This window comes from Passer domesticus, chromosome 16 (genome assembly GCF_036417665.1).
Source record: "Passer domesticus isolate bPasDom1 chromosome 16, bPasDom1.hap1, whole genome shotgun sequence".
In the NCBI taxonomy this organism is placed as follows: Eukaryota; Metazoa; Chordata; class Aves; order Passeriformes; family Passeridae; genus Passer; species Passer domesticus.
The window spans coordinates 7,959,186-7,976,365 of NC_087489.1; the positions used below are offsets into that span (position 1 = coordinate 7,959,186).

Here is a 17,180-nt window from a genome sequence, read left to right on the forward strand (position 1 = left end):
GGAGTGACGCGCTCCGCAGCGCCGGCCCCTCTCCCCGGGCAGCAGCTGGCTGTCAGCCTCTCCGGAGCGCCGCCAGCCCGGGCCCCCTCCCTCCGTCCCTCCGTCCCTCCGCCCCGCGCTCCCCGCCGCGCCGCCGGGCTGGCGCAGGCCGGCAGGCCCCGGGCTCCGCTCCAGGTAGGCGCCCGCCCGCGGGGGGCTCCGGTACCGGCCCCGGGGCGGCGGGCGGGGGGAGATGCGCGGGGGCTCCACGCGGCCGCGGCGCTGCGGGGCTGGGGAGGAGCGGGGGGGGCAGCGGCGGGCGGGGCGGGGCGGGGCGGGGGGGGCGGTGGCCGCGGGGCCCGGCCCCAACTCCGGGGGGAGCGGCCGCCCCGCGGCCCCGGGAAGTTGCGGGTCGCCCGCCCGGCTGCCCGGCGGCGGGGGGGGGAGGGCGGCGCGTCCTTCCCCGCGCCCGGCGCGGCTCCCCCGCGCCCGGAAGAGCACAAAAGCGCCGAAGAAAGTGGGAGGAGGCGGCGGCGGGAGCGCTCCGTCCCCGGCCATCCCCGGGCACCGGCCCCAGCCATCCCCGGGCACCGGCCCCGCGCCGCCATCACCATCAGCCCCGACCCCGGGAGGGGATTGTGCTGGAAATAGCCGCCTCCCTGGAGGTAAAGCCCTACTTACGTGTCAATCCTCGCCGCACGCTGAGCCCCGCACACGCGCGGGCAGGGCTCCATCGCGGGTGTATCTATTTACCTGCGGGCGGGGGTAGGACGGGGACGGGGACTCTCGCCCGGCGCCTCGCACCTCGCTGCCGCGGGGACACGCGCGTGGGAACCGCGTCCCCCCGGGGTCCCGCGGCCGTCGGGGAGGGTGGGGACAGGGGGACCCCCGGCCGCTCAGCCCACAGCGCTGCTCCTCTTGGCCACCGCCTCCAAAACCGGGTCCGTCCCCCCCCCGGCACTCGCTTCCCGGTGCTGGGGGAAGAGCAAAGTGCCCTTTCACACCGCGCGGTATCAGTCACCGTCCCCACCTCGCACGGAAAAGCAAACGCCTGTGAGCAAGTTCAGGTGCGGGGGAGGCAGGTGCGGGGCTCCGGGGCGGTGGTGGTGGTGGTGGGAGTCGTGCAGCCCGGTCCCCCCTGCCCCGCGTTCAGCACCTCCCCGCTGAACAGCAGGAACGGGGCAGCGGCTCCGGGAAGGGGCTGCGGGGCCGCCCCCCGCCCGGGCAGCTCCCCGCGCCTCGGGGCGGTGGGAATGCTCGGGGGGTTCCCAGAAGAGCTCTTAGAGAAGGGGGAGGGGGCGAAGGGGATGAGCTTCCCTTCCTCTTGCATTTGCCGTTTGCCGTTAAAATTAAGTGTTTTGCCCATTTTCGGGAAGTAGGAAATTACTCGGGTTTTGCCGGGTCCCGTAGAAATCAGCAGCAATCGCGGTAAATAAGGACGTAAGTGACCTGACAAAGAGCGCCGGGGATGTTCTCTTTGGTGTGGGAATTGTACACACGAGTAGGCAGCGCAGTCACAGCTCACCGCCGCCACAGCCCGCGCACACCCGTGTGCCGTGAGGCTTTCTCGGCTCTTTGAAGCGATGTCCACCACACCATTCGCGGCCGCAGTACCAATCTTTGACCCGGAGTGTTTTATCTTCCATTAGTAAGCCTTTCTCTGCGCGGAACTGGTTAAGTTAGGGTCAAATCTGGTTCAATACCTTCTTGGCATGCTCAGAGGGCTGGGTTTAAACAGTGGCTGAGGCGGAGATGAGGCTGCCTTCCTGCGGGCTCTGTCCTGGCCGGGCTCGGCGGCTCTGGGGGCTGCCTGTGCCGGGCAGGTCGTGCACGGCACCGGCGCGGCGGTGCAGCAGCTCCGGGGGCTGGCAGTCACGCGTTGCCTTTTGTTGATTCTAAAAACACGGCTGGTTCTGGTGGGAAGCTGAGCGTGGCTGTGTGCTGGGGAGGTTGCACGGCACACAGCCTCGGTTCCTGCTCCGCGCGAGGAAATCCCGTCGGGATAGTAGGTTGTGGCGTGAAAGGACATGCTTTAAAATAAAAGACTTAAAGAGAGAAAATAAACCGTCCTGAGACTCGGAGCTTGGCATATTAAACGTGAGGCACAGCATGTAAATGACTGGAGAGAGATTGGAAGGCAGTCCCCGAGAAACTGAGCCTGGCTGTAAAATAAGCATGTTACCGATAGTCTTGCATATATTTACGAGGTTATAAGAGTAGCTTCCCCCCCTGCCCTGCTCCAGCCCGTGCTGTGGGAGGTTGCTCTCCAGGAGGAAGGGCTTTGGTGAAGAAACATTGTCTAGCAATTACAGCCTTGCAGTCCGGGGGGCTTGATTAGGTTCCTGGACCTGCCAGCGACTCGCTGTGTTCTTGGACCAGCCAGGGTGGCTGTCAGTAGCCCGGGTTTCCAGCTTTATAATACGAGGAGTAGTTTTCTAACTCGCAGCGAAGTTGGGAAGCTCAGCGGGCACTTGCAGGCACAGTGCTTGAAGATCGTGAATGGAAAGTGGGACAGAAATGTGGAGTGTGAGCCCTGCACATGTGAGTGTCTGCTTCTGCTGGGTAGAAAATATTGGCTGTGAATGTCTGCAAAGCAGCTGTGAATGTTGGACTGTAGATAAGGAGAGTAGCAAGGATTTTGTTTTCCAAACCCTGAGTGGTGCCGGGAGCCCTGCTCCGATGTTTGGGTGTGCCCTGCGAGTGTGCAGCAGCAGGATCTGACTTCCCCTTGCAGAGAGGAGCTCTGCTGCCTGACCCTTGATCGCTCAGTCCCTTGAACATTGGAAACAAAGCGATGGGACTTTACTGCGGGGTGAGATCTCTCCGGAGAGCTGGGAAAGGCAGGAAGGAGGAGGGCGGCAGCAGCAGTGCCGGGGTTCAGGGTTTGGCTCTGGGCTGGCTGCTTGGGGCGCCACTGGCATTTCCATCTGTGCCACGAGTGGTGTGGAACTGGGGAAAAGGCAGCAGGTCCTGAGACAGGCACTGGTAATGGATTGCATTCTGTTTTCTAATGAAAGTTTCATTTGAAGTTTGTTTACAGGAAAGAAGAAATTAGCAGAGGGAATTCTCCTGAGAACCCAGAGAGGAAAAAGAATGAGCTGCCTGACTTGCAAGCCAAAAGAGGGTGGAAGGGTAGATTACATTTACCGTATTGCTCCGAGTCGTGGCTGTTGCTGCTGTTGAGAAATGCTTCCTTGTTTGGCTGGATGGGGAGCCCCCTGCAAGGCTCAGCCTTCAGCCAGGTTACTGGCATCCAGGGAGATTCAGAGCTCCCACTAACCAGAAATTTTGATCTTGCTCTGGTGTCCTGTGCTTTGAGGCTGGATTTGTGCTGTGCTGCTGTCCCTCTGCTCCTGGCTGTGCTGGGCAGCCGGTGCTCTGGACGCTGCTGCTGGGGCCTCCTGTCCCTGGGATTGTCCCTGGTATGAGGAGGCAGTGCCAGCAGTTCATGGGCAGCCCTTGGAGGTCACAGTGTTCAGCCTTTGGTCTCTGAGGGGTGTGCTGAGGCAGGAGTTTGCTGGTGGCCTCTGGTGTTCCTACAAGCAGTGAGGAATGCAGCCAAGGGCTAGTGCAGGGTGCCAGAGCGGGAGTGATGGGCATGGCCAGAGCCACTCTTGAGCCTGGGGCTTTTCTTTCTTTAGTAAAGAGGCACAAAGGTGTGAGGAGTTCCTGGGGCACTGTGGTGTGGGCAGAGCCGGGTGGCTGCCCAGACTCAGCAGGCAGTGGATGCTCTCTCCACAATTCCCACTGCCAGGAAGGGTTCTACCTGCACGTTTGGCTTTGCATTCTGTTGGGGTGGGCAGTGTGAGCTGTGAGATGATGGGAAGTTCATCCTGTTGGCATTTTGGCCAAGGATATTAATGCTGGAAAGCAGAAAGCTCTGTCTGGAAAGCGGGGGGTGACTTTCTGCTGGTGGCTGATCCTGGGCTGGTGGATGTGTGACAGCCTTGTTTAACTTGAGTCATTTATAGCTTATCAGTTTCTGGTTTGATAGCCAGAGTATTTCTAATAATAGGTGAATGTTATTGCACCTCAAGAGAATTGTACACATTTATAAAGCACTTTGCATTGCATGTGCATGCGAGGCATCCTTCGTGTCACTGCTTCTCCCCCGTGTGTGAGTGCACAGAGAACCTGGTGCCTCCTGGGTTGTGGTCTGGGTGCTGGGGCTGGATGTCCTCTGCACCTGGGCCTGAACAACCTGAAAACATCATGGGTCGTTCCCCGTGCTCCTCCTCCTCACCGGACAGGTGAGAGACTGTGGGCAGCAAGGACCTTGGCATTTGCATTTGTCTCTTAAGCCTGACAGTAATCTTGAGTAAGCCTTGTGAAGAAGGCCAGATATTAGGGTGGCTGCTTCCCTGCAAATGCTTACAATAAAGAGACTATTTATAGTTTGCAACAGGGAGACCTTTGCAGTTCTGTTCCTGTACGTACAAGATGGAGTTTCTGGAGAGGCAGGATTGCTTTGTGGCTGGTGTGGCAGTGGAGCTGAGCTGAGCCAGGGACCATGTGCCTGTCCCTACCTTCTGTCCTCCTGCTCAGGGACACCTGGGCACGGCGGGGCTGCTCAGGGGCACCTGGTGGGTCTGGGGTCAGGGTGTCCCTCTGGGGGGCACACGTGGGGCTGTTGAGCCCTGTCTGTCTGTCCATCAGTCCGTCCCTTGGTGCGTGCAGGGTTTCACAAGCTGTAAATTCCAGGAAACTCCCCGGGAGGCACATGGAGGGAGCGGGCTGGGGCCAGCACGAGCCCTGAGCCAGCAGATGTGTCTGCAGGGACGAGGAGCTGGGAGGAAAAGCACAAACCTGTCTTTAAAGACATTTGTTTGTTCACAATAAAAACTATCAGCCAGCGGCAGCCAGACAGGGCCGTTTTTATGAGGAGCAGGCGTAGGTTGGAGGGGTGCTGCCAATTACTGCTTACACGGAAAGGGAGCAGGGATTGTATTTTATCTCAGGACCAGGGGGAGGGTAAAAAAAAAACAAGAGCAGAGAGGTTTACAAGCCTTTGAAATGTTTCAATCAAAGGAAAGCAGAGTTGAAAGCAGTTCTGGAAGCATTTTTGGTGTTCCCCTGCACCCCAGGGCTGTCTGTGCCCCTGGCTTTGGGAGGGGAGCAGGGAGAGGAAGGCAGATAAAGGGATCACCAGCAGGACCGTGTCCATACAGGAACATGTATCTGCTTCCTCCCAAGCTTTGCATTGGGAGAGTTCAGCCTGGGGAGGTCCCACAGCCCCTCCTCTCATTCAGGATCTCAGTGCTGCCTTTATGATGATGGTTTTGAAATCCTGTCGCTGACCTTTCCGGCACTGGAAGCGATCCAAGGGCTGTGTCTCGAAGTACTGTAAAGGTTAGTGAGAAGGGAGAGAGGGAGAGAGAAAATGTCCTTTGAGCTGCAGAAGTGGGAGAGAGGAATGTCATCTATGCCATCGTCAGGGAGCAGGCGGCTGGCTGGGGTCCCTGGCCTGAGCTGGGGTGTCCTTGTCTCCCTGGGGACCTCACTCCCCCAGCCCCTTCCCAAGGTGTGTGCTGTCATTTTTGATCAGGGTACAGAGGCAATATCCCTCTGGGGAGGTCTGGAGGAGCCTCCTCTGCAGCATCAGGCAGTGCAGATCTTTGGGGATCCATACCTGTGTCCAGGTATGCCCCAGAAACCTGCTCCTGCTGCTGCCTGTGCTCTGGTGATTCCTCGTGTAGCAGATGATTTGATCTCAGAAAAGTCCAGGTTGTTTTATGGAGCCATTTCTTGCCTGTCCTCAGCTCCCCCAGGCCGCTGCCTCGCCAGGAGCACACTGGGGTGGATGGAGATTAAAGGGTAAACTCCAGGGCTCAGCCATCCGCTCCTACAGGATGTGAGCTCTTTCTAATTGTCCTCAATTAGAGACAGTGCCATTGCTCAGGCAAGTCTTCAGGCAGGAAGCAGAGCCCTGGTCCCTGCTGGGGTAGCCACCTCGCCCTGCACAGGGAAGGGCTGCTTGCTGTGGCCTTGGGAAGCCCAAGGGGCCAGCAAGGCTTCTCAGGGCGGGGAACAGGAGCTGCCCAGCCAATTGTTTTTAGGAAGGAGTGTGGTGAGGAGATGTTAAAACCAGAGAAAGGAGGAAAGGAAATAGCTCCATGAGTTAACCCTTTCCTGCTTGCCTCCAGGATGAGACGTCGGTGAGCAGCGAGGACTTTGATATGAACGACTCCACATGGATCTCAGCTGACCAGCACCTGAACTCCAGCCTGAGCCCCAGCCAGGACGAGAGCATGCGCAGCCCGCAGAACCTGCACGGCCATGAGGACGGTGAGTCCCCCGGCAGGCGGGAAGAGCCCCACGCCTCTGCCACAGGATGTTTTTGTGGCTGATTAAACATTAACCAGTCCTTTCTGATCAGGTGTCCCACCTGGGGGATGGATTTCATATCAGCTCAGAGCTGGCTTCCAGTCCTTCCAATTTAGCCTCTGGGTTCCTGCTCAGCCAGGGCCCTGTCCAGCTCGTAGCTGATGGTTCTTCTGCCTGGAGCTGTCCCCCAGCTCCTCCAGAAAAAGGTCACTAAATCCCCTTCTAACGGGAGGATTTCATTCCCCATATCCTCTTCCCAGGTGATGAGGAGAGCCCTGTTAGTTCTGAACACAGGGAGGATGCCAAGGCTTTGCAGCAGTCACAGGTTTCTGTGTTTGGAACGCTGCACCTTTGACAGGTCTTGCATCCCCCAGGCAAGAAATTGTGAATAATCTGCAGCAGCCACAGCCATGCTGTGCGGGGTGAACGTGGGTGTCTCCTCCCTCGGGGCGGGCGGCTGCAAGGGCTGAAAGCAGCACACGTGGGCTGGGTGGGAGGAAGAGTTTTGTGAAGAGCGGTGCTGTGTTGCGTCTGTGAAACATGCAAGCCCAAAATACAAGAGCAAGTAAATAAGTGGTAGAAGTACGAGTTCAGGTCAGAGTTCATCGCTGTGATGCTTGGGAGGATTTGGTGGTTGGACTCTTACTGGCTTTTGCTCAGGAGGTTGAATCTCTCATTGTCCCAGCCTGGCTGCTGCTGGGAGGAGCAGAGGAATCTGAGGAACATCTGAGGGTTGGTTCTGCTTTAAGAAAGGGGACTGGAAAACCACCCCTAAGAAAAGAAAAGGCTTTTGTGCTGGCAGGTCTCTCTGGGGTGGCTTTAGCTGGTGGTGTGGCCAGTGGCAGGGATGGTAGAGACAGAAGGGGCAACAGGGACACTGCTCTCTTCAGTCCCAGGGACAGCAAGGCCACTGCTCTCTTCAGTCCAGTGAGTTGTGGCACCTCAGTTTCCATTGCAAATCTGCAGTTTTGGGAAACTGCTGGTTTTCCCTAGCCAGCCCCAGCCCCAGAGCCAGGCAGCCTTGGTGAGGATGTGAAACCTGACTGCACAGCACTGCATCCCGGTGCTGGGACGGGCACTTCTGCTTGCCCAGGGCCCCAGGGGGCTGTGTCTTGGCAGGAGGGAAGAGTGTTTTGGTGGTGAGACAGTGGCTCCCATAGAAGCTTTTGGCTCCTCAGGACTAGGCTGCAGCCTCCACCCCAACAAGCAGCTCTCATCCCTGCAGCCTGACTGGGTCTCTCTGTACCCCCTGAACTTTGCCATTCTCCCATTGGGACATTTCAGGCTTGTGACTTAGCCCTCACCACTGAATTCCCAAGTCTCATTTACAATCTAGAATGACATAGTTTTGATCCCTTTGCTGAACATTATTATTCAACAGGACAGTAATTTAATAAGGGACTCACGTATTTAGGCAAATCAAGATGTTCTCACTAAATCTAAATCCTCTCTCTCTCTCTCTCTCTCTGCACTCTCTTAGGAATTGCTTCCAATTTTTCATGCCCTGTGGTTTTACTTCAGAAGCAGGTGTCCTCTTTGGGGCTCTTCTTGGCTCCTTTAATTTCTTTTGTAAGGTTCAGTGATGAGAAATAAAGCAGAAATAGTCCCATAGGATTGCAAGTGTCCCTGTTGTCAGCATCAGCTGACCTGGGTAGACTTCGGTGGATCAGAAGTGATGGTGTCAAAAAAATAAGCAAGCCAAGCCCAGGGTGACAAATGAGACCCATACAAAAAAACCCCAGGAATTGCAATTTTCACCAGGCTGTCACACTTCAGAAGCATTTTGTGGACTGAGGTTTTGTGCCTGTGGGAATGTCCATGATCTGTATCAGAGCTCTAAATACAGACTGATGCTGCCTCATGGCAGTCCCTCTGCCAAACCAATGCTCCCACCCAGGAATGGAGCACACACAAGAGAGTGAAAGCAAAAAGGACAATGGAGTAACCCAGGAGGGCAGTGGGTGCTTAAAGGAGAGGAGCACAGAGCAGAGGAGCATGTTGTGAGAGGAAAAAGCAGATTACTGCTGTGGGGAAGGGAACGTGCACAATCAAAGTCTCGACCAGCCTTCAGTTTCCTCTTCTCTCGACCTATGAAAGCTTTTTTTTTTTTTGGAAACAAATGTGTTTTCCGGGTTCACACGAGCTTGCTAAGGTTGTGCAAAAAATCTGAGTAACCAGCCCACATAAGCTGTGGAGCCTCACTGGAGCCCAGCTGCCAGCACAGAATGCCTGCACTGGGGCAGCCCAAGTACTCCCAAGCATGAAGTTTGCCCACATCTCCTGTGCTCAGTTGTGCCCTGTGCCCTGCCCGAGTCCTGCAGAGCTCTGGCCAGTGCTAAAGTGAGCCCTACACATCCCCTGCAGCCAGGCTGGGCTCAGCTCTGGGCATCCTGGAGCTGCAGAGGGATCTGGTTGCACTCCACATCCTTCAGCTGGGAGCTTGTTCAGGACTGGATACTCTCCGCCTTCGGGGAAACCTTCTAAGTTACTAAATTGGTCCTGCCCGCTGCTGTTTGACGGGTGTGATGCTTGGAGTGTGTCTTCAGTGAAAGGCTTGCTAAAGTATAAAGTTTTAATGAAGAGTTGCCTAGTAGGAGAGCAGTATCATCTGACAGGCTTGTTAAAAAAGTCTTGTTTAAAGGACCAAAGCACCAGCTCCAGGTCTTTTTAAGGCCTGGGAGTGGCAAATGCTCTTCTGTGGCATAGAGTAGAGCTGTTTGAAATCCAGAGAGGTGGGAGAGCAGGGAATTGTCATCCCATGCTTTGATAAACAGGTACCTGCTAAATCATCAGAGGCCTAAAAAGCAGCTGGAGCAAAAGCCAACACCTTCTTTGTCCTGGGTGCCCAGTACAGCCATGCTACAGCTGCTGTCAGCCCTGGAACTTCAGGGAGAGCAGAATACACCTGAAGGCTTGGGTGGGTCATGGACAGAGCAGGCACTGTCAGGAGAGCTGGGGTCCCAGCTGGGTCAGTGAGCACACGGTGGGACTTAGGATACACCAGCCAGCCCTGAGTAGGGACACTGAACACACACACACACACTCGCTCCTTCCATTTTCCTTTGTTACTCATCCTGCGGGCCCCAGCACGGAAAACATGAAGCTCCCAGCAACATCCCTTCCCAGTCGGATGTTGCTCACAGCGTACGTGCCCGCAGGAAGCCGCCGGCTGCCCAAAGCAGCAGCAAGATCAACACAAACTCTGCTGCTGAAGCGCAGCTATTGTGCCGGACATCCTGGAGGGACACATCTGCGGGGGCCAGCACACGCTGCGAGCAAAGGCACCCTCAATGCTGCTCCATCCTGCTGTCTGAGCCCATCTCCGTTCCTGAAGGCATCCCGTGCCCAGCCCCAGCTGAGCACAGGTCCCAGGCCCTGGTGCTGTGTTGCTGTGGTAGTTTGAGCTGGGCTCTGTCCATCTTCAGAGCCTCTCTGCTTCCACAGGCGAGCACTGCACTACAAACCTCCCAGTTTGGTCTGGTGTGTGGGGTTGGGCAGGATGTCCACCCCAGGTCAGCTGTGACTTTCTGGCAAGTGCAATGCCCTTGAAAGTAAGCAGGACTCAGACCCCAAACCTCAGTGTGTGACATGGCAAAGTGCTTGAACTCATATAGAAGAGCCTCTGTCCTGCCCACTAGCAGGATCCACCTTGCCTTGTCCCTGGCTGTACATCCTGCTCCACTGCCCAGGAGCAGTGCTCAGCCCACAGGCAGGGCTTGCTGCTCCCCAGCCTCTTTTGAAGAGCAGGGAAAACTCCTGGGTGTACGGTGTGCTTACTCTATGTGGGGAGCAGGGGGTTGCCTCATGGCACCATGTTGGCCTGATCCCCTTCTGCTGAGATCCCCACGTGCCGTCCTCGCTTGCCTGGCAGCGTCCCCGCTGAGTCTGTTCTGCCCGGAGCAGCAGTGGCTAATCCAGACCTTGGAGAAAGGACTTTCTTAACCTACTTAACTCTGAAGGCACACGCTTCTTGGGGGCATCCCTTGAGGCAGCTGGCTGGGGAGGCTTCTGGGTGTTGGGGACATTCCTCAGGAGTGCTACAAGGAGGGACCTCAAGGACATGTGGGCAAGCATTATTTCCATAATTCTGTCCCAGGTGAGGTGTGTCACTCCCCTGGACACCTTGCCCTGGGATGTCAGGGATGGCACCCCCAGCACAGCAGACTCTCTGCTGGTATGGCACATCTCCTACAGCTCTGGGTCACACTTCTGGCACTTGATGAGATGCCCATGATGTGCTGCACATCACCAGCTCCCCTGAACCACTGGTTTGGCAGAGCTTTCTGGGGAGGAGCAGCCTCTTGACAAGTGCTGACCAAAAGCCAGGCTCCATCCCCAAATGATGTCTTACTCCACAGCTGCACTTCTGACAGCTAGCATCTGACTGTGGGGCAGTGGTGCCCACCTCACTGTGCCCTCACAGGGTCACTGCTGCAGCACTGGGTGTCACACAGCTCCCAGCCAGCCTAGCCCTGCTCCAGGTGAATACAAACACCCTTTGTAAGCCACAGGGAGAGCCCAGCAGACCCTGGGCAGCTGTCTGATGGCTGGCTAGTGCGGGAGGTGGCCTGTGGGCCTCAAGACAATTGTTTAGCCCAAGGTGCAAAATCCTTGCTCTTTCCAGGGCTTTTTGTGCCTGTGTTGAATTTTGGCCCCCTAAAGCCTTAGCTCTAAACAAGACTAGGACCAGCAGCAGCTGGACACAACCTTATCTCATTTTCATTGGGGATCTATTTCCTCTTTCTCCAGGGTGTCCCCATGCCATGCTGGCTCCACAGCAGGAGTCAACAAATGTGTGCCTGCCTCACCTGGGCGGTCTGGGCTGGTGACTCCATTCCTGTCACCTCTTCCAGGGACACATCTGCTCCTCCCGAGCAAAGGCCCTGGCCTGTGATAAACACCCTCCTTTCGGTGTCCTTTGAAAGTTATCCTTCCCTGCTGCGAGGCTGGGGAGTGCAGCAGGGATGCTGTGAGGCTGTGGTGGCTTTCCCAGCCTGGTGCACTGAGCTCAGCTCCAGCTCTCATGGCTGGTGCAGGCACTGCCCAGTCAGTCAGTCAGTTTGTCCTGCTGGTGCACCAAGCAGGGTTTTGAGGGTCCCTTCCTTAATCTGGAGCAGAGAGGATCACCGGGCTGTGGACAGCCAGACCACCTGTGCCCCTCCCTTCCTCCCCAAATTGAGTATCCCCAACCAGAGGGGTAGTGGAGACAGAGGGGTGAGCCCCACAGTGCTAAAGGACAGTTCCTAAAGGATTGGGGGTGCTCAGCATGGTCTCTCTGGTGGTAGGTCTGTGTTGGAGGCACCAAGTTGGCATGAATCCAGCCCAAACCCACCAAACTCGTTTGTTTGGCGTGGGGAGAGGCAGTGCCCTGGCAGCATGGGGCCACAGCATGTCCCCTCCCTGCAGCAGGATCCGGGTGGCTGCCAGCAGCAGTGGCACAAGGAGAGGCTTGGGCTGTGCCACCTCCTTCCTCAGTGTGAGCAAGGGCCAGCTCCTTGCTCAAGCATTCCTCGAGCTGCAAGGTGGCTGGAGGAGCAGCAGTGGGAGGGAAGGAACAGTGTTTGGGAGGAGAAGGGAAAACCGAGGGACAGAGAGTGTTTGTGACAAGGCTGCTCTGTGCGGCGGGAGCTGACGAGCTTTGGCGATGGGAAAACGTCCAGCACGGGGCTGGCGCGGTGAGATCCCGGTGCCGGAGGGAGCTGCTCCCTCGGGCCGGGCAGTGGAGCCGGGGGGAGACGGCACTGGGGGGCACCTTTCATGGCAGGGGACAGGGAGGCGGCCGCACAGCGCTGCCTTGTCCCGCCAAGCTCTCCCTGCAGACGCGCATTGTGTCCGGCCCTGCCAGATGTCTGCCTCGTCAAGGGCTCTGGTCGAGGCAGGGACCCGGGGAGGGAGTGTGGAGGGTGGACACTTTGTCTGGGACATAACGAGGTTTGCCTTAGCGAAGGAAGACAGGAAATAGAGCGTCTTAACTGGAGCCTGGCCAGCCCCAGTGCACTGCGGCCCTCAGCCACGTTGCTTTTTTTCTTTCTTATGCATCTTGGAGGCAAACGCTGGGCAGGACCTGGAGAAAATGGGCTCCGTGCTCTGACTGTGTGAGCAGTGCGGGGCCAGGGCCTCTCCTGCCACTCACCACCCAGTCATGGGTGCAGGATCCCTGCAGTGGTGGTCCCTTGCCCCTAATGAGTGTGGCTCTAACACCCAGCAGTGACCCCCCCACGGGGCCCCCATTCCCACTCGGTCTCTCTAATTTGTATTAAGTATCCCTTCCTCGCAGGCTTTCCTCCTCCCCTTCTTCTCCCTTCTTGTCTCTTTTGTGAGTGAATAATTTATGGCACTTTTCATCTTCCTGGCTGTTGTTCCAGGCGGGCGGCGGTGGGATGCTCTATGCCCTCCTGACGGCCACTCCCAGGCTGGGTGTGCAGCTCCATCCTTTTCCGGTGCCACGGCAGGCTGGAAATGGGACAGACCCACCCGCGAGCCACAGGAAGAGTCAGGTGTGGCAGAAGCACTGCCATCACCCGTGGAGCCATGGCAGGCAGGGCACTGGCTGGTGGATCCATGATGGCCCGTGGGGCACCAAGGGTCACTGGTGGGACCTGGCATGGCTGTGACACCCACAACCGCCCAGGCAGGTGGGCAGCAGCCGAGGGAGGGCTGCCCCAAGGCCAGCCAGGGGTCCCATGGCAGTGGGATGTGGGCAGAGCCGGGTGGACCCTGGCCCACTGCATGGTGCGGGGCTGTGGCGAGGTTTCCGTGGGCCGCTGGCTCTTACATAAGCTCATTGTTTCCTGAGTCAAAAGAGGTTTTGTCTCCGCTCTGGAGATGTGACAGGAGGAGGAACAATTTGCCCCATTCATCTTTAACTCTGCTCTGGAGAGTGGTGCGGTGGCCTGCGCCGGCAGAGACGTTAAACCCAACCACTTCCCCGCCATAAAATCTCCCGGGGAGCAGGTGTTGGAAATCGCCCCTTCCCCTCCTGATCTCCTCAAATCCAGCGCCACAGAAATCAAGGATAATCCAGCAGCCTCTTCAAAATGAAAACGCTGAGCCCTGATTAATTCATTTAATAAGTGACTGATCCCCTCCTCCCCCAGCACGGCGGCCCAAGGAGCCATTTTGCTTCTTGCTCTCCTGGGCTGACGCCGGGGAGATGCCGGGGCTGCAGCAGAGGCACAAGGCTGCTCCCCCACAGCCACCTCCCCAGCCTCTCCACGTGTCCTGTCGTGGTCTGGCCTCTGCAGAGGGGCCGAAGAGGGCAGCACTCCACGGACCTCAGGGCCAGCTGCCTCTGTTGGGCTCTCCAGCCTCAGCTCTCCTGCACAGTGCCAGGGGCTGCTCCAGCTCCGTACAGCCCAAGGAGCCCCAGCTCGAGGGGATTAAACAGGAGAACGAAATAGTCCCGTTTTCCAACCGAAAGATCAAACCGGTTAGAAGTGACATTGTTTTTGCAGTTCCATCTGCTTCAATTAGGGCACGGGGGTGGAGCAGGGGGGCTCCCAATTATCCTCATTAGAGGGGCTCCTCGTGCAGCCAAGCTCCAGCCGTGAGCAGGGAGCTCACCAGGCTCGTGCTGGTTGATAATGAATATATTCATGGCTGCACAGCCTGGCCTTGCTCGCCTGCTGCTGCTGGAGCCCTGCTCCTGACATGTGCTTTGGGCACTGCTGGGAGATGCAGAAAACCTCTCCAAGCTCCAGAGCTTGGTGGGTTTTGCTGAAATGGAGTGTGGTGAACACAGCCTCAGCACTGCTCAGAGTCCTGACACAGCTGCCAAAGCAGCACAGGAGCCTAAATCTGGTCCCAGCACCCAAGGTGGGAATGCTCCTGCTCCCTCTCCCCAGCTCCCACTCCCCGGCTCCTCTCAGGAATGGCTGTGGGCTGGAGATACCCCAGGGAGGCTGCCCAGGCAGCAGCTTCATCCCCATCTTCATCCCCAGCCCATGCATCCCAACAAGGAGACTGCAGCTCCCTCCTGAGCTTGGCTGCATTTTCAAGCTGGCTGAGGCCATTCCCACTTGGACCCAAGGACTCAGCAGTTTGAATTTGTGGCCATTTCTCTCCTCACAATACTGAGATTAACCCACCACTTTGTGTGTGGAGCTTCTGGTAGCGTATAACGTGTAAAAATACAGAAATAAGAAAATATCTGTACCTCATGGGTTTTAAAACCTCATTATTTACGTACATCCATCCCTGTATAAACTAAATTGTTCTTTTAGTAGGTGCTGGCTACTGATATTAGATTCCCATTTCATTTCCTATACCACCTGGCAGGTTTCTAGAGACATCTTCTTCTTTGTTTGCAATATCTTTTGCCTGTAACAAACCCAGGGTTCATAAATGCAGCAGCATCGGGTGGAAACCTGACGTGCAGCTGCTGCTGTGTGTGTTTTGTGTGACACAAAAGAAAACCTGAGACGTGGAGGAATCGGGGAGGTCCAGGTGTCACCCCCAGGATCCTGTCTGGTGTCAGCAGCCAGTGCAGGACTGTCACAGGGGGGCCAGACTTGGGGGCTGTGAGGAGGCTGGAGGTGGATGGGCAAGGGCACAGTGGGATGCCCAGGGGCAGTGGGGGTAGTTAAGGCAGATTGGGGATGTCTGGGGTTGCTCATAGCAGGCTGAGGATGCTTTCATCCCTGCAGGGGTGCCCAGAGGAGGTTGGGGATACCCAGGACAGGTTTGGGGATGTGCAGGTCAGGTTGGGAATGCTCAGGGCACCTGCACATTCTTCTCCCAGGTAACCAGAGAGGCAAAGGCCTCTCTTGGTGCCCTTACCTGGCAGGGATTTTGTGCCATGGTGGGCCCCCAGCCCTGCTGGTGCAGGGAGCTGAGGGAGGAGGTGCCCACCATCATCCTGGCCACGGCAGCGATTGGCCCAGCGCTGTTGCTGTGGCTGTGCCCGGGCCCATGGCGGGGCCTGCCCTACAGCTCGTGCCTCCATGCATGGGAGTAATTCTCCTTAATCCTTCCAAGAGGCATCGCTGGATGAGACTGGAGCCTCCCTCTGGGAGCCCCATCTCCCCTGGCGCAGAGAGCAGTGCTGGGGGAGGGACAGCCGCCATCCTGGGCAGGGAGGCCTCTGTGCCCCCGGCCACCTGCCCGCTCCTGCTGGGGACACAGCCAAGCCAGCATTGCTCCTGCACCCTGCAGAGGGACAGCAAAACCCTGGGGGACTCAGCACCAGATCAGTGCCCTGGGCCAGGAGGGGTGTGGGGGCAGGAGATGGCAGTGCCCCCAACACCCTGCCCCTCCAGATGCAGCAGGAACATGTGGACGTGGTGTGGGATGCAGCCACCCACTGCAGCCCCACCACTGCAAACACTGGGACAGGAGACTGGAGCTCGTTTTGGAGAGGCGGCTCGGAGGGTGCCCCTGGATAAGTGCTGGCTGCTGAGCGCCTCTGGAGCCCCGCACTCCCTGGCACAGAGAGCTGGCACCAAGGGCTTTTGCCAGCACCCAGCCCCGTGGTGGGGCGGGTGACGCCTGCCACCGGCCCGGAGCACCCGGCACATAAACACCACCCCGGGATTAGGTCAGCTCTGGTCATCGCTCAGACGAATAAGTGGATCAGCGCAAGGGAAAGGAGGGGGAGGGAGCTCTGCTGAGCGGGGAGCTCCAGTAGGGCCCTTTTAATTTAGGGGCTCACGGGGCCAGGAGCCGCCTTGGCGCAGGCGCGGGGCTGGGCAGCGAGCGCTGGCGCCCGTGGCGGGGTGACTGGGGACACGCAGCAGCAGCCCCGGCCGGCCCCACGGTCGGCCGGGATGCCCGAGTGTCCTCAAGTGTGTTTATTTTAAGGGATACAAAGTCCTGGGCCACCGCAGGGTCACCGCAGCGCTCGCCCAGCCTCGCAGGAAAGTTTCCCGCAGGTGCTGGCAGGGGGAGGAGGAGGAGGAGGGTGGATGGCAGCAGCTGGGCACCATCCCTGCGCCTGCACACCTTTGGACCTGGCGCCCATGTGCCAGGAGCCATCGGCGCGGGGCTGCGGCCGCCCCACAGCCCCGGCCCATTGTCCCACGGTGGCCGGGCCGGGCGCGGGGACGGCCATCTGCTCGTCGCTGCCGACAGCTTCTTTGTTCAGCCCGGCACACGCTGGCGCAGGAAGCGGCTCCCACGTGCTTCGCCCTTTCCCTCTCGCAGAGGCACCTAATGAAATAAAGGATTTACTGCGGCGAGGGGGAGGGAAGGGAACAGGCTGAGCAGTTTGAAATGTCGTGCCTGGCCCCAGGGCTGGGCTCCCTGGCCAGGTGCAGGCAGGGTGGGTGCAGGCAGTGCTGGGCTCTCTGCCACTGCTGGGCTGTTCTTCGGGAGCCGCCGTGGTGGGAGCAGGCACAGGCAGGGGGATGGTGCCAGGGCCTGGGGTGTGAGTGCAGCCAAAGTCTGTGCACTGGGTGTGTGTGGCACCGCCATTGCCAGGGCCCTAACCTGTTTATGTGGTGGGGAAAAGGCCTTGTGCTGTGGGGATGGCTCTAGGGCATGTGGAAACTGGGAACAGGAGTGTGCATGTAGGGTGTAGGTCACTTGGGCTTTGAATGAGACAGGAAGGACATTGTGCAGCCCCTGTCCCCTCCCTGCAGCAGCATGCCAAGGAGAAGCCTTGCTGGGTGGTGCCAGCTGTGAGCAGAGCTCCTAATGCTGCTTCCAGGCACCATGGATTTAGGGTTTTCCCACCCAAGTGAGCCTGTCCTCATTTGTCATCCCCCTGGCCCAGCACTCTGCAGAACTGCATGTCCCTTAACCACCAGTGCTGGAACTTGTCACTTCCCATTGCACCCAGCCCCAAACTGGGCCAGGAGGATGGCAGGGGACCTGGCAGGGAGAGGCAGTGCCCCTTTCTCCTCCCTGCAATGCAAACAGAAACTGAAAAGGACCAAATT

At 58.0% G+C, this 17,180-nt stretch overlaps 1 protein-coding gene across 4 annotated transcripts in view; it reads left to right on the forward strand.

Annotated features, from left to right (window-relative positions):
* The window catches only part of NOL4L (nucleolar protein 4 like), a 62,909-nt gene that overhangs the window by 36,040 nt on the left and 9,689 nt on the right, over window positions 1-17,180 (forward strand). For 2 of the 4 annotated variants that reach the window (XM_064391888.1, XM_064391889.1), the window contains exon 5: window positions 6,123-6,264. In XM_064391888.1, the coding sequence (XP_064247958.1) occupies window positions 6,123-6,264 (142 nt within the window). Of the gene's footprint in view, window positions 1-21; window positions 175-383; window positions 645-6,122; window positions 6,265-17,180 lie in introns of those variants that run through there. The other 2 variants (XM_064391891.1, XM_064391890.1) reach the window with 2 other exon arrangements.